Source organism: Sorex fumeus, unplaced genomic scaffold (assembly GCF_029834395.1).
Source record: "Sorex fumeus unplaced genomic scaffold, SorFum_2.1 ptg000052l, whole genome shotgun sequence".
NCBI lineage: Eukaryota > Metazoa > Chordata > Mammalia > Eulipotyphla > Soricidae > Sorex > Sorex fumeus.
In genome coordinates, this window is record NW_026606109.1 from 708,742 (window position 1) to 725,627 (window position 16,886).

Here is a 16,886-nt window from a genome sequence, read left to right on the forward strand (position 1 = left end):
CATTTTTGTCTTCCTTCGTTGTGGCAGCCTAGTTTGGCCTTGAGATTTTATAGGCCTCTCCTTTCTCATCCTTCTCAGTGCTGCCATGTCAGTGAAGCCTTCAGGGTCAGGTGAATGAGACCAGTTGTAGTTACTGGTTTTAGCATATTGAATACACAACGGATAGCTTGCCAGGCTCTTCCGTGCAGGCGGAATACTTTTGGTAGCTTGCCAGTCTTTCCGAGAGGGATAGAGGCTTTTGGGGCGACCTCTAATCGCCCTTGTAGGTGTTACCATATTTGAACCCTATCAAATATGGTACAATAATTCCGGAAGATTGGTATTTAGTGCCTTTTGATGTGTCGCGCGGCCGCGAAGTGGCCGCATGGGTCCGGAAAGCGTCCTGGAGTGTGGCGGCGGCTGGTTAGTGGAGGTAGTGTCGATCACATAATGAGATTTAAAGACGACCGCTGGACTAGAGCTGTTACCGACTGGATTCCACGGGATGTCAAAAGACTGTGTGGCCGCCCACCTACCAGATGGTCAGACTTCTTCATCAAGATCATGAACAATCGGTTTGAGGCTCTTCATGTTCCTAGAGCGAACATTAAGCGACGATTAATGGGAAGTTAAGTGATTAAATGATCCCCAGGGTTGAAGTGATAGGATAGCAGGTAAGATGCTTACCCTGTACATGGCTGACCTGGGTTCTATCCTGAGCACTGCAAGGAGTGATACCAGAGCAAAGAGCCAGGAGTAAGCCCTGAGCATTGCTTGATGCAGTCCCAAAATAAAAAATAAATAAAACATGCATACCTTTCTTTAATCACAATCACTTGATCACTTGACATCCCGTTACTCATCAGTTTGCTTGAGCGGGAAGCAGTAACATCACCATTCGTCCCTGTCACGTGCTAGTGTAGTCCAGTGGCGTTTGCTCGTTCTAGGAACACAGAGAGCCCAATCATTCAGGGTCTTGAAGAAGCCTGACCATCTCATAGGTGGGTGGCCATGCGATCTTTTGACGTCTCCTGTGGAATCCGACATTAGAGTCGGTAATGGCTCTAGTCCAGTGGTCGTCTCTAAATCTCATTACATGTACAGCCCATGTGATTTTCGACACCTTGACAAACGAGACAGCATTCCTGATTCTTCATCATTGATGGAGGTCAGAACTCTGGATTCTTTCTCTCATTTGAGTGAAGTGTGATACTCCAAGCATAGCTCTTTCTATTCCTCTTTGGGAGACCCATATAGCATTCTCATCCTGTTTTTGTAGGGCCCAGGTCTCTGAGGCATATGTTAATGCAGGAAGAATGGTGGGATCGAAGAAATGTGCCAGATCTGAAGATTCTTTGTCCTCTTAGCTATTTCTTCGATGCTCTTGAAGGCATTCACAGTTGCTCTCTTCCTCCTGCGCAACTCAGGTGCTAGATCATTCCTCATGTTGACTTCTCACCTAGATACACATAACTATTGCATTCAGAGATGTTCGTTCTGTTGAGAGCAAATGGAATGTCAGGAACGAGACCGTTTCTCATAAACATTGTCTTCGTGAGATTCAGCTGGAGTCCGACCTTTCCACACTCACGGTCGAAGTCGGCCAGCATTTGTGTGCCTTGGCTGATGTTTGGTGTTATTAGAACAATGTCATCAGCAAAGCGGAGGCGGTGTAGTTGCCGACCTTCTATCTTCACTCCCATTCCTTCCCATTCCAGTCGTCATATGACGTTCTTGAGGGTGGCACTGAAGAGTTTCGGTGAAATGGTATCACCCTGCCAAACCCCTCTCTGACATGGATGATCACTTCCTTAAAGAATGGTGAGATCCTGGTAGTGAATCCGTAATACAGCTCACAGAGGATCCTGATGTATTGAGTTTGAATGCCGTTTGGCTAGGGCTTAGATTACCGTTTCAGTCTTAACAGAATCAAAGCCCTTTTGAATTAATTTATTTTTAATTTTATTTAAAAAATTTTTTATTAGTGAAACACCATGAGGTACAGTTGTAGACTTACAAATTTTTGTGCTTGGGTTTCAGTTATACAATGATCAAGTACCCATCCCTCCACCAGTTAAAGGCCTTTTTTAAATCTATGAATGTTAGACAGAGTGGCATCTTGAACTCCCGAGAAATCTCAATGAGCTTGGTTATTGTGTGGATATGGTTGATTGTGCTGAATCCTTTTTGGAACCGGGCTTTCTTACATGGTTGTCCTTCATCTAGTGTTCTGCCAATCCTGTTCAGGATGACTTGAGTGAACAGCTTGTAGACGACAGACAACAGGCAGATTGGGTGATAGTTGCCAATGTCACAGATGTCTCCCTTCTTGTACAGTAGTACAGTTCACTACCTCCACTACCCAGCCGCCCCCACACTCCAGGACACTTTCCAGATGCTTGGGCTGAGACTCACGCACAAGTGAAGCCCCACAGAACCAGGTAAGTGGAACTCTGTGACCTTGGACTCCAGGCTTACTGGACCAGGGAACAGAGATCCTCTGCCTGCTCCCATCAATCTCCTGGGACCAAGGGATTAAAACCAAAAGCCCCACCCTACCCTGCTCTGTTTGCTTCTACCAACCTTTGGTGATCCAGGGCTTACACACAGAAGACCCACCCTACCACTGTCACTGTCACTGTCCTCGCATTGTTCATTGATTTGCTCAAGCGGGCCCAGTAACGTCTCCATTGGAGACTTTGTTGTTACTGTGTTTGGCATATCGAATACGTCACGGGGAGCTTGCCAGGCTTTGCCGTGCGGGCGAGATACTCTCGGTAGCTTGCTGGGCTCTCTGAAAAGGGCGGAGGAATCGAACTCGGGTCGGCCATGTTGGCTGCGTGCAAGGCAAATGCCCTGCTGCTGTGCTATCGCTCCAGCCAGTACCAGATAATTATCTCATCGGCAGACCTCCACTACCTCCACTACCTAGCTGCCGCCACACTCCAGGACGCTTTCTGGACACATCATAAGACACTTAATAACCATCTTCCAAGATTACCACACCATATTTGATAGGGTTCAAATATGGTTTGAACCATAGGAACATCTGCAAGGGCGATTTACAGGCCGCCCTAAAAGCCTCTATCCCTCTCAGAGAGCCTGGCAAGCTACCGAGAATATCCCGCCTGCACGGCAGAGCCTGGCAAGCTATCCATGGTGTATTCGATATGCCAAAACCAGTAAATACAATGGGTCTTTCTCTAATATTTAAATTTTATTTTACATTTGGATCTCATTGTGTTAATAATCATGCCTTGCATATCAATAATGAAACTTTTAAATGCCTATCTTTCTTGTTTTTATTAATGCTCATTGTTCACAGTTTTCTCCTCTTTGCTTTGATTGTGATAAACAAGGTGCATTCTTGTGCATACCTTGGGCTGTTGTGCTCAGTTCTGTGGCTTGTCAGGGAGGCTGAGTGGACAGTGGGCTCCCCATGACCACAGAGAGAGTTTCTGTTGCTCCATTTCTCCCGGCAACATCAGTGTTCTTGATTCTGGCCTCTGTGTGCATGCTCCTTCTGTATTGCTTGGACCAGGGCGCCCTCTGCCATGAAGCCTATTTATGTCACAGTTCACCGGGGGTGTTTGCTGTTCTTTGTCAGAACCGACTCAGGAGGCTCAGAACCCTGAGCAGTTGCATATTCACAGCCATTTTCCACTTGCTTCCTGTCTATCGTGTTTGTGGAGCATGGTCGAGCCTCTGTGAACAGCAGAAGGTTGGGAGGAAAATTCCTTTTCTGTCAGTGTTTACTTCACACTCATGGAGGCCGTCTGTGCCATCACCTAAGAAGCCTCTCATGTGGAAGCTGGTTTGCCAGTGGGGTGAGGAGGTGTTGTTCCAGGTTTTCTCTCCTAGGGAGCACTGGCCCCACTGAGAAGAGCCTTCTCTGCACTCTTCCCCGCACTCCTGCCCTGCTCCCTGCACCCCTGTACTACTAAACACACTCCTGACCTGCTCCCTGCACCCCTGCACTACTCAACACACTCCTGCCCTGCTCTCGGCACCCCTTCAGTGCTCCCCACACCCCTGCACTACTCCACGCACTTCTGCCCTGCTCCCTGCACCCCTGCACTGCTCCACACACTCCTGCCCTAATCCCTGAAGCCCTGCACTACTCCACACACTCCTCTCCTGCTCCCCATACCTCTGCACTACTTCTATCCCCCTGCACTACTCTTGATACCTCTGCACTCCTCCCTGCACCCCTGCACTGCTCCCACACCCCTCACTACTCCCCTCCTATCGTCTCCTCTGCTCCACCAGCCTGATTGAATGGGCCTCTGTTTCTGCAGCATCCTTAAGACTGCCTCAGGCATTGGGTTTCTGGGCAGAGGACAGGCAGGGTCGGGCTGGCCTGCAGGGACACACCTGCCAAGGAGCAGCTGCCTCCAGCCTCCACCACTGTTGGAGAACCTTCTCCAGCCTGCTGACACATCTCTCAGGGCCCGCTTTGCCCCCCACGCCTGCCCCCTTGTGTTCTGGACACTGTCGACTCTGAATCTAGAGCTTGTTTGTTTCTGTCATCAGTGGTATGGTCAGTGTCCCCACCTCCCAGGCCCAGGGCTTCAGCTGTGACCACCTGACTCAGGCGCAGATTGCACCTTTGGGCTTCCAGGGCCATACCCAGCCCTACCTTCATGGTCAGTGGGTGTGTTTGCTCGGAGCTGTGGCGCTGTGCTGTGGGTACTCCCAAGGGCAAGCCTCCATGTTTGGGCCATGCAGTGACCAGGGCAGTGCACACTGGGCCCTGGAGACCACAGTGCATCAGTCCCTGGACACACCCGGTTCCTGGGCACAGAAGGGTGAGCTGCCCACGAGCAGGGCTGGAGCCGCAGCAGCCGTGCAGCCCAGGGCAGCTGCTTTCCCGTCTGGCTCCGCAAGGCCTTTCTCACGCAAGGGCACGGCCTTCTCTGTCTCCTTTCCCTCTGGCCCCGTGGGCTTCACACCAAGTCTGGACTCATTTTGGCACGGTCTCTGGGTCCTCCCTTCACAGGCTTTGTTTGAGAGATATCTCCCGACATTGTTTTTTTTTTTCCCCAAGTTTAGTTCTTAAGATGTGGGAAATCTCATTCACTGTATCACTGTCATCCTGTTGTTCATCGATTTCCTCAAGCAGGCACCAGCAACATCTCCTTCGTCCTAGCCCTGAGTTTTTAGAAGGTGCCACATTCGAGGCTCTTTCAGGGTCAGGAGAATGAGACCCATCATTGTTACTGGTTTTTGGCATATTGAATACGCCACAGGGAGTTTGCCAGACTCTGCCGTGTGGGCAGGATACTTTTGGTAGCCTGTCAGGTTTTCCAGAGTAGGAACTAGATAATAAGATGTTGCCATGCACTTCCAGGAGCTGGGTTTTATAGTCTCTGGGTCTTGGATGTTGATGGATTACACGGCACCAGAGACAGTTGGTGGGTGTAATGTACATACTTGAAGATGGGGGATCTGGGTGAAGGAGGCCCAGTCTCAATCCAAGCAGGCTTGGAGATCTATGCCCAGGTCCCGCACACCTGGGTTCCTCTGCTGGTTCCTTCATGCGTGAAGTTTGTCCGAACGTGTGGAGAGTGGTCTTAAGCATGGCTGTGGCTAGAACCGGAGGTCTTCAGCTGCCAGGGCTCTGCTCGAGGTGGGGAAGGAAACTCAACGCACCCTCCTCCAAAAGGCCCTGGTGAAGACAGCCAGGCACAGAGGCAGGAGACTCTGCACTGTTCTCTTCCAGGAGCTGGGTTTTATAGTCTCTGGGTCTTGGCCGTTGATGGGATTTCATGGTGCTGGGGGCAGTTTGTGGGTGTAACTGCCTGGCTACTGGAAAATGGTGGATCTGGGTGGAAGAGGCCCAGTCCCAGTCCGAGCAGGCTTGGAGATCTATGCCCCAGGTCCCGCCTTTAATAAAATAAAAGGCATCACATTGAGTCTATGTCCAAAGAAGAAAAACTCACCAGAGGGTTCTGTTGCATTAGTGTGGAAGGAAGTCTCACAGTTGGAGCTTTTCAGTGACTGGTGCATAGCAGACAACCCCCAGGGTCCCTGGTCCATAGTGGACAGCCGTTTGGGTTCCCCTGGTCCATAGTGACAGCTGTCAGGGACTCCTGGTCCACAGTGGACAGCCGTCAGGGACCCCCGATCCATAGTGGACAGCCATTTAGGTTCCCCTGGTCCATAGTGGACAGCTGTTAGGGACTCCTGGTCCCCAGTGGACAACTGTCAGGGACCCCTGGTCCATAGTGAACAGCCACATAGGGTCTCCAGGTACATAGTTGACAACCCCCCAGGGACACCTGTGCATAGTGACCTGTGCCCTGGCATCCCTGGTGCAGAGTAGACAGCTGCCTAGAGTTCCCTGACACGTGGTGGACAGACTCTTACATTCCTCTGGGGCTCACTTCCATATTTCCTCCAGCTCGTCTTTCTCCAAGAGACCCTGGCCAAAGGAACGAGTCGTGTGGTTTGAAGCCTCTTCGAGCTCTGGTTAGGATCATTCTTCTGTGCTATCGAGCTGTTAAGACTGAAGTATGTGGTCATCTAAGAGCACCAGGCCATGAAGGCTCAGGAAGCTGGGGTGTCCTTTCCACTGCTCATTGGAAGGGTTAACCAAGAAGGAGCATGAACCTGATGCTTGGTTCAGCCTCATGTGGTCCCAGGAGATGAAGGGCTCACCCTCAGGGCCACAGGTGTGAGTGTGGGTGCCTGAGCTGCTCCAGGCCAGACTCTCAGGTCAGGTATTTCTTCTCCTGCTGGGAACTGCAGGCAGGCAGTGGGACATGGCAGCCCAAGGCAGCACCATGTGGTTCACCAGCGATGTGCTTGCAGGAACGGCTTGTGCGCCGGATGGAGCTTGGTGAGTCCACCAATGTGCCCTTGGCTGTGCGGCTCGCTGGGCTGGATTGTACCGTGTGCTTGGACCCCTGATTCTGCAGACTGCTCACGCTCAGGGTACACTGCAATTGCATCAGAGTAGCGTTTCATTATCGAAATCAAAGGATTGGATTACTGGAAGGATAAAATTAGACACCTATATTTGCTGAATTAACAGCAACTCTATCTTCAGCCCTCTGGGAATAAATTCTCACACTTGGCTGAAGACACAAACTGTAACTGCGTGGAGGCAATTCCAGAACATTCATTCCATTGGCTCTGCTTTTGTTTTCTGTTTAGAAAAAGATAATTAATTGGGGTTTTTTTGGTGTTCATATCAATTAAAGCTAATTTTGCTATTAATGGAATTGAAATGCTTTAAACAAAAAAACTAGTGAAAACTGCTGCTTCTGGGCATGAGCATGGATCTTTTGGATGGAAGATCTTTTGAGACTCAGCTTTTCCTTCCATAGCTTTATGAGGAGCTCACCTTCCTTTTAGGAGGGTAGTAAACTGAAAATTGAAGATTGTGGTGTTTAAAGAGTCTAGACATGAATGTTTCTGCTCATCCCGCCAGCCACTCGCCCATCCTCTGTCCTCCTGCCCATTCGTACATTCACTTACCGTCCATCTGCTTGTCCAACCATTGACCCTCCACTCATCCACCCTCCCCTCCACCTGCTCGTCATCCATCCTTTATCCACATCTCTCTATACATCTCTCCCTCCCATCCCCCCCATTCATCTGTCCGTCCATCCATCTATCCATCCACTCACCCCTCCCTCATCCATCCATCCAATTTTCTGTGAATGTAACATATTTATGTACTCTCTAACCACTAGCTAAATACATTAAGTATGATTGGGTCACTAAGGAAATATCTAGAACAAGGAGTGAAGATTTTCTTTTTTCAGGTGAAGGACCATATAGGAACTAGAAGGCATAGTGGAGAATATCATGTATGTACTCATATAAAAGAAAGGAAAAGTAACTACAGTCTTTTTGTTACTAACTCTCAAAATATAATCAACTTTGAGTGCATTCTCTTTTGTGGCATAGGTGTACGGATGAGAAAATTGAAATGACATTTGTGAGAAGATGGGCAGCATTTTGTTTAATTGGGCTTCCCGGTAACATGCTCTATCATCTGAATCCTGCAGAAGGTCATCTGTTTCTCCTCATCTGTAACGAAGCACCACATGTTTCAGCTTTGAGAATGTCTGTTCATGCAGATAGGAGCAGCCAAATACTGATAGCAACCACAAGCATTTGCTTTTCATCGAGCGCATTCCTTGTTGGGCAAACATGGTCAGAATTGTTAGGTTTAACTTGTGCTCTGTGCCTGTTGCAATTTCATTATGTTTCAGAAAAGCCACTTTCATAAGGAGTGTAGGTGGGAACTCCTCAGTGGCTGGAAGGACTCAGAGTGAAGACATTTTCTAAATGGTTTTTATTGAATCACCATGGATTACAAGGATTTTCATGATTGAGTTTCAGTCCTACAGTGTTCTAGCACCATTCCCTTCAGCAGTGTCCACTTCCCTCCCCGTGTCCCTGTCTCCTGCTGTCCTGGCCTGCCCCCAGGGAAGGCCCTGTTTCCTTTCTCTCTTTCCCCTGTAGGCACTGTGGTCTGCAGTGCTACTGACAGGGCCTCACACAGGTCACTTTGTCCCCTTTCAGCATCTCGCCTTGACCCAGAGTGACCCTTCCTTCCCACTTTCATTGACATAGTGGTCCTTCCCTGACCCATCCCACTCTGTCCCCTGGACCCTCAGTGGTAAGGTTCCTTCCTACTAATGATGTAAGATCTTTTTGTCTGGATGGAAGATCTTTTGAGACTCAGCTTTTCCTTTCATAATGTTTTATAAGGAGCTCACCTTCCTTTTAGGAGGGCAGTAAACTGAAAATTGAAGATTGTGGTATTTAAAGAGTCTAGACATGAATGTTTCTGTTCATCCTGCCAGCCACTCACCCATCCTCTGTCCTCCTGCCCATTTCTGCATTCACTTACTGTCCATCTGCTCATCCAGCCATTGACCCTCCGCTCATCCACCCTCCCTCCTCCGGCTCGTCATCCGTCGTTTCTCATGCTCTTCACTCCTGTTGCCTTTGGGTATCTGTTATTCCCCTACTGTGTTTCTTTATATCCTGCGTATGAGAAAGATCATTCTGTGTCTGACTGGTTTCACTCAGCACAGTCCTGTCCAGGTCCCTCCATGGAAGAACAAAGGCAGGACTTCCTCTTTCTTCCCCAACTAGTGGACATGAGCAGTGATGGAATCAGAGACAGCAAGGACCACTCTTGCTTCTGATACCATCACACTGGTCTCATCAGGGAAGCATGTACGGCCCCCTCATCAGGGAAGCAAGTACACCCCCTCATCAGAGACACGGATCTCATCTGGGGAAACATGTATGGCCCTCTCATCAGAGACACAGGTCTCATCTGGGGGAGCAAGTACAGCCCCTTTGTCAGGGAAGCAAGTATGAACCTCGCATCAGAGAAACGAGTCTCATCTGGGGAAGCATGTACAGCTTGTTCATCTGTTCAGGCAAAAGGTGGAGTTCTCTTTCCTACCTGACAATGTTGCTGGTGAGGGGAGTTATCTCAAAACCTATGAAAACACACACTAACATACATTTCAAATGTAACATGTTGCATATCTTTAGAAAGAACGTTAACAGAGCTGAAGAGACAGTACATTGCTTCCCCGATGTACTGTCTCTCCAGCCTTGGTAATGTGGCTGACCTGGGGTCCATCACCACTTAGGGCCCCACCCAGTGCCTCCAGGAGTGACCCCTGAGCATAGATCCAGGAGTAAGCTGTGAACACAGTTGGGTGTGGCCCAGAACCCCCAATTAAGAAACAACACAGGAATATTACTGTGTGCTGTCCCCTAAGCAGTGGGGTCTGTCACTCGTGCTCTCTGGGAGATGCTTCTGATAGTTGGGAGTTCTGGGGAGAAGCAGTATCCAGTGGGGCGGGAAGAGGCTAAGAGGGTGGTGTTTCCTGGACACGGTGGGCAACCTCTCCACCTTCATGTTCCTCCCGTCCACAGGACTCTGCTGGAAGGGGTGCTCTCTCTGGGCGCTGTCCTGCTGCACCGCAGCCTGCCCTCCACTGGCCCACGGCCGTGCCTCGACAAGTCCTTTTCCCCCTCTCATTGTTTGTGTTTAAGGCTGTAGATGTTTCTGAAGGACCAAAACTTGTTTTAGTCCACAGATCCCACATCAAGTGTGTTATTTAATACATTTGAAACTATTTCTAAATCTCTCCGAAAGTTCCACTTTTACTCAATGAATGGTTTAGGAATGCATTCTTGTTGTGTTTTCCTTTCCCAAACATGTGACTCCTAATTATTTCCAAGGATTATGATTCATATGCTGCTTCAGAGATCGTGATTCACAGTCCCTGGGATAGTGACCTACTTCTTCCTGGTTAAGTTTTGCAGTTTTCAAAGAGTGTTTTTAAAACTCTCTTTCCATTTCTCTGCTTGTGTGTCAGGATCCTGCTTCACGCCTCTGACAGCATCTGATAGGAGGTGTCAGATGCATGCCATAGGTGGTGTCCACCCTGTTCTGTTTCCAACCCTCCGTGCCCTTTGTTCTGCAGGTAGATGTAGTAGGTGCCTACATTGGTCCAGGCCCTCCTGTTCTTCCTGGTATGTTTCACTGTCACTGTCCTCCCGTTGTTCATCGATTCACTCAAGTGGGCCCAGTAACATCTCCATTGTGAGACTTCTTGTTACTGTGTTTGGCATATTGAATGCATCACGAGGAGCTTGCCAGGCTTTGCCGTGTGGGCGAGATACTCTCGGTAGCTTGCCTGGTATGTTTACTGACTAGAATAAGTTGATATCCTGGGATTTTGTTTTGTTCTGTGATTTCATAGCCACCTCCTTGTCCTTTGTACAGTTTTGTCTTTTTATGGCGGGGGGAACTCCCAAGTAGTGCTTAAGGGACCTTGGGATCACTCCAGTTGGGCCTGCACACCAGTGCTCTGGCCTGAGGGTGTGGTGTGGCTGGACCCTGTGTCTTCAGGAACCACTGAGCCTCCCCTGGCTATGCTCAGGGATGTCAGGGCTGCAGCAGATGCTGCCCCCCGGACCATGTGCTCAGGTGGCACCTAGCTGGGCTCCAGTGAGTGGCCCCCTGGCTCCCCGGCCATTTCCTCAGCTTTCTCCACACGTTTTGGACTTTGATGTCTTTGTCCGACATGCATCTTTGTGGCATTCTCCTGCCATGTACTGCCTCTCTTCCCATCTGGGTTTTGTTTTTTATCCTGGTGTGTGTGTGTGTGTGTGTGTGTGTGTGTGTGTGTGTGTGTAAGTGGAAGATTTCCACAAACAGTGTCTGTTGCTGTTACCGAGACTTCCTTCCACAAATGCTGTTTCCTTCTTAATACTCAGATTCTTCAATTTCCTTATCTGTCTGCAGGTTGATTTAATCTTGAAAACATTACCCAAGGCTTTTGGTGTATCCTCACTATTCCTACCTTGTGTGATTGCTCTGACATAACCCTGGTCGGAACATTCTGGTGAGCGAGCCTGAGATCATGGCATCCTGCTTCCCCCTGGAAGAGTGAGTGTCTGCCCAGGGGGCCGGCTCTGTGCCCTGTGGTGGGAGATGAGGGCCATTTCTACCATTTGAATCTTCTGTACCTGGTTTCTTTCTCCTGGTTCCCTGTTCTTGACGCTATTCTTTTGTGGCCTCTGTGTCTTTGAGTAAGGTTCTGAAAGGCAATGACAATTGTCTTTGGATCTTTTTGTATTTGAAATGTCTTTAGTGTGCCCTCACACCTGAATAGGAATAACTGTAGCTGGATGCAGAGCTCAGGGACACGTCTGGGGCTGGTCGGGAGAACTGTGGATAGGACTTGAAGGTTACCTGGACAGAAGCTGTTTTTTTTTTTTAAATTTTTTTTTTATTAGTGAAACACCATGAGGTACAATTGTAGATTTACAATTTTTTGTGCTTGGGTTTGATTATACAATGATCAGATACCCATCCCTCCACCAGTGCCCATTTTCCACCACCATGGATAATATCCCCCCCACCCCCATCCCCCCCTGCCTCTGTGGCAGGACAATCCCCTGTGTTCTCTCTCTCCTTTTGGGTGTTGTGGTCTGCAAAAGAGGCATTGAGTGGCAAACATGTTCAGCCCATAGTCCACTTTCGACATGCATCTCCCCTCCTGGGAGGATCCTCCAAACACCCTTTATTTGGTGTTTCCTTCTCTATCTGAGCTGCCCTTTCCTCTAGAATGCCCGACTGGCCACTAAGCTATAGAGTACTCCTCCTGGTGCTGATCTCAGCTATTCTTGGGTATTAATCTCATATTTTGTTACTTTATGTCCTCCAGATGAATGCAATCTTTCTATGTCTATCCCTCTCTTTCTGACTCATTTCGCTTAGCATGATACTTTCCATGTTGTACCACTTGTATGTAAATTTCATGACTTCATCTTTTCTAACAGCTACATAGTACTCCATTGTGTAGATGTACCAAAGTTTCTTTAACAAGTCATCTGTTCTTGGGCATTCAGGTTTCTTCCAGTTTCTGGCTATTGTAAAGAGTGCTGCAATGAACAAACAAGTGCAGATGTCACTTCGACTATACATTTTTGCCTCTCTGGGATATATTCCCAGGAGTGGTATTGCTGGGTCAAATGGGAGCTCAATTTCTAATTTTTTGAGAATCGTTCATACTGTTTTCCAGAAGGGCTGAACCAGTCGACATTCCCACCAACAGTGAAGGAGTGTCCCTTTCTCGCCACATCCGCGCCAGCATCGGTTGCTTTTGTTCTTTTGAATGTGGGCCAGTCTCTGAGGTGTGAGACGGTATCTCATTGTGGTTTTGATCTGCATCTCCCTGATGATTAATGATGTAGAGCATTTTCTCATGTGCTTTTTTGCCATTCGGATTTCTTCTTTGAGAAAGTTTCTGTTCATTTCATTGCCCCATTTTTGGATGGGGTTGGATGTTTTCTTCTTGTGGAGTTTAACCAGTATTTTGTATATCCTGGATATCAACCCCTTCTCAGATGTGTATTCGGCGAATATCCTTTCCCATTCTGTAGACTGTCTTTGTATTTTGGTCACTGTTTCTTTGGAGGTGCAGAAGCTTCTTAGTTTAAGATAGTCCCATTTATCTATCTCTGTTTTCACTTGCTCGGCCAGTGGCGTGGCATCTTTGAAGATACCATTAGCTTCAATGTCATGGAGGGTTTTGCCAACTTTGTCTTCAATGTACCTTATGATTTCTAGTCTGATGTTGAGGTCTTTAATCCATTTTGATCTTACTTTTGTACACAGTGTTAGGCAGAGTTCTGAGCCCATTTTTTTGCATGTAGCCGTCCAGTGATGCCAGCACAATTTGTTAAAGAGGCTTTCCTTACTCCACTTCACATTACTTGCACCTTTATCAAAGATTAGATGATCATATGATTGAGGGGAGATGTCAGTGTATTCAACCCTGTTCCATTGGTCTGCAGTTCTGCCTTTGTTCCAGTACCATGCTGTTTTAATTATTACTGCTTTGTAGTACAGTTTGAAGTTCAGGAGGTTGATTCCTCCCATTTTCTTTTTCCCAAGAATTGCTTTAGCTATTCGTGGGGGCTTATTGTTCCATATAAATTTCAGGAGTGTTTGCTCCATTTCACAGAAGCTGTTTTTTTCAGTCATCAAGCTCAGGTTCACTTCCAGGACTCCACGACAGGCAAATCCCAGCCCTGGAAGGAGAAAGAGACACATGTCAAACAGCCCGCAGAGGGACCTATGCTTGGTGCCCCCGTTTCAGGGTGTCCGTGGGGCCAGTGCCCCTGAACCAGGCAGCTTGTCCTCCCTGTGCTGCTGGACAGAGGTCTGGGCTGGTTCTTCCTGTCCCAGGCCTTCGGGAGTCGGGCCGGCCCTCACTCTAGCCTGGCCTGTCTCACTCACCTGTGTGCCGAGCATGCGGCGTTTCACTGCCAGGCATCACGACCCCATGGGAGAGACTTCTGTGTCCATGTGCAGCGTGTCCACGGGGGTCAGACTTTGTTTCAGCCACCTCAGAAACACAAGCTCAGTTTCTCCAGCCCAGCACTGAACACATCTCAGGGCAGAGCCAGTCACATGTGTTGCTTGGTGCTCTAGGACCCGCGTGTGTGGCCCAGTGCGACTCTCGGGAAACCTGTCATGGACGCGTGTCCTGCTCTGTCTCTGGCCTGTCCCGTGCAGTGCTCCAGGTCAGAGCTTGCTGCTGAGAGCCGCCACCAAGGCCTGGTGGCCGTCCTGTGTCCCCAGCCCGACAGGGAGCTCTGGATGCACCAGACATTTTACCCACGTGCTGACACTTCCTGGTGCCGCTGTGGCTGGGCCACGGGGTCAGTCTCCACTCAGACTCCATGTGTGCCCGGGTGCGGCCACCCTTGTGCCACCTCTATGGTCTGAGGGAGCCTGGGCAGGAGAGATGCTCCTTCACCAGCCAGAGTGCCGTCAGCCCTCATGGGGCCTGGGGAAGGGAGGGATGATGGGGCCAAGTGGGGGCCGAGGCTCTGTGAAGCCCCTTGGGGCTGGGGGTGCAGCGAGGCAGGGTGGGGACCACAGGCTCCTGTCACTCGCTGCTCCTGCTCTGATGACGAGGCTGGGAATAGGATGTGAAACGGGATCAGGAGGGCTGGATCACAGCAAAGCTTCTGGACGGAGTGTGTGTCCTTGTGAAGGGGAACAGCCAGCACCCTGGCCCTGTGCCCCTGTGGGGCCCCGTGAGAGGCCTGAAGCAGAACCTACCCTGCTACGCCCACCACACCCTGCCCCCAGGACGGAGAATCAGATGTGCTCATGCGAGCACTTTACCAGCGAGCCCCTCAGAAGGAATGGGAGACAGAGCGCTGGGCAGGCAGGCTCCAGCCGGGCTCCCCTCAGTGTGAGAAGGGCAGCAGGGGTTTGGTATGACTGGCCGGCAGTGACGGACTTGGCCGTCTTAGGGTCCGTGATGTGGAAGGGCTCTGGGAGCCGACCCTCTTGAGCACCCACGGGTGTTGCCATGGAAGTGACGGTGTGTTGTGTCTTCTGTCCCCATAGCTCATCACGGCCTCTCGAGACGGAAAGCTCCAGCTGTTCACAGCCCCATGAGCATCGGTGAAGCTGGTGCAGCTACACAACTCTTCTGTACCACGCTGGGGGGCACTGGCACCTGAGGGAGCCCCTTCATGGAAAAGTTCATGTGACCCCCGGTACCTTCCTCAATAAAGAAATGGAATGTGTCCCACAGCTAAGAGATGTGGAAGGAGGGCTCGCCGACAGGGAGGAGCCACGAGGTAGGAGCAGCGAGGGCCGGGCAGGGCCTGCCAGCCATGGAGACAGGCAGGGGGCCGGCGCCCTTCCACTCCCTGTGTGCCAGGGAGCAGCAGGCTGTGCTCCACCCCTCAGGGTTGTGTCCACTGACACATGTCACCCCTGCAGGGCTGTCTAACTGCCACATTATCACCCTTCAGGTGATATGCCTACTGCCACGTGTCCCCCTCAGGGCTGTGTCCACTGCCACAGGGCCTTCTTAGGACAGTCACAGTCGTGGCTCACTTTCATGTGTGCCTTCACCCGTTCTGTGGTGCCATGTCTGCTCTTCTGTGGAGCCATGTCTGCTCTGCAGATACAGGTCATGACGGGTGGGTGTGCAGTCCCTTTGTGAGAGACTCTGAGGCTGCTGTGGTCCCCACTGAGCTCACGCCCAGGCCTGCACCATGTGGGGGGCACAACTGAACAGCTCTGCCACAACACTCAAACACCAGCCATAGACACTTGGCCCTGCCAGTATGGGGTTGGGAGGCAGGAATTGGTGTCAGCCTGGTACTGAGAGAAAGAAGGCCCCAAGGAGAGGGGACAGGAGATGGGATGAAGGTCCAGAGTGGCCTGGCCAGTGGGCACATCTCCAGGGGACGCAGTGGCAGTGGGTCCGCCTCCTGACCTCGCGACCTGTGAGGAGAGTGCCCTCTCACACAGGTCTGTTCTCCCCAGCTCCTGCTTCCGGGACACCAGCTGTTGGTGAGGGTGGGGCTGGGGGCTGCTGAGTGTGACCAGTTAGACTTCCCCTGGGCTAGGGGTGACTCACACTCCGGGACGGGGTCACAGGATTTGCACGAGGCCTGGCACACCCTTGTTTTGAGACAAATGAGCATGTGACGAGCTCAAAGGCTCACAGCCCCGAGTAAACAAGGTCCTGTCCGTCTGCCATCCACGCACAAGGCCCTGAGCAGAGGCAGCAGCTCCTCCCTCTGCTCTGCACGGCCCTACGCAGCTCATGCTCAGCCGCAGGAGGAAGGTCAGGCCCGTGGGACTCACACCCCAGAGTGTCCAGGGAGTGTGTGAGTGGGAGCCGTGGTCAGGACTCTCACACTAGTCTGAGACACTTGTCCAGTGCTCTGATTGTTGACCCCCAAGTGCCAGCTTCGTAGGAGTGACCAGAAGTGTCACCTGGCAGGGCAGCCCCTGCCTCCCACCCACTTCTTCCTTCTGCTGCCATGTCTCAGTAAAGAGGGGAACGAGGAAAGTAGACTCAAGAAAATTGCTCCCACCTCTCTGCTTGACCCACTTTGGCCACCCGGGAAAACACCAGGCTTGGGTCATGAATGACAGCTTTCCCTGTATGACATGAACGCGTTCTGCCAGCCCCGTGAGGCAGCTGTCCAGCTGCACCTGAGTCTGCTTGTTCTGTGCTGTGTGGGAGATGACCCCTGACACCAGTTACTGGGGAGCCATGGACTCTAGCTGAAGCAAGGAACTGCTTCTTGCAGGGAAGGAGCGTCAGTCCTCACCCTGGCACATGCATTCTGGGCCCATCACCTTCCCTTGCAGAAAAGTTCAGGAGGCAAAACGATGAAGCAAGGTAGCTTTGGTTGAACAAACGTTGCTTAGAAAGACATGAGGGGAAAGAAAGACAGGAGGTCGGTGTTCATGAGAGAACACGGGCTCCTCCAGAGTGAAAAACACTAGCAAGCAGACAGAGGAAAGGGCGTAAGATGCATGTGCAGGGGTGAGATCAGGAGACCATTGGTCATGTGAGGCTTTC

At 50.5% G+C, this 16,886-nt stretch overlaps 1 protein-coding gene across 1 annotated transcript in view; it reads left to right on the plus strand.

The window, feature by feature from the left end:
• Positions 1–15,013, plus strand: part of LOC130033282 (WD repeat-containing protein 27-like) — a 78,419-nt gene extending 63,406 nt beyond the window's left edge. The window contains exon 11 of the mRNA XM_056124907.1: positions 14,903–15,013. Within this exon, the coding sequence (XP_055980882.1) occupies positions 14,903–14,953 (51 nt within the window). The 3' untranslated portion in view covers positions 14,954–15,013. The remainder of the gene's footprint in view (positions 1–14,902) is intronic.
• The last annotated feature ends 1,873 nt before the right edge of the window (positions 15,014–16,886 follow it).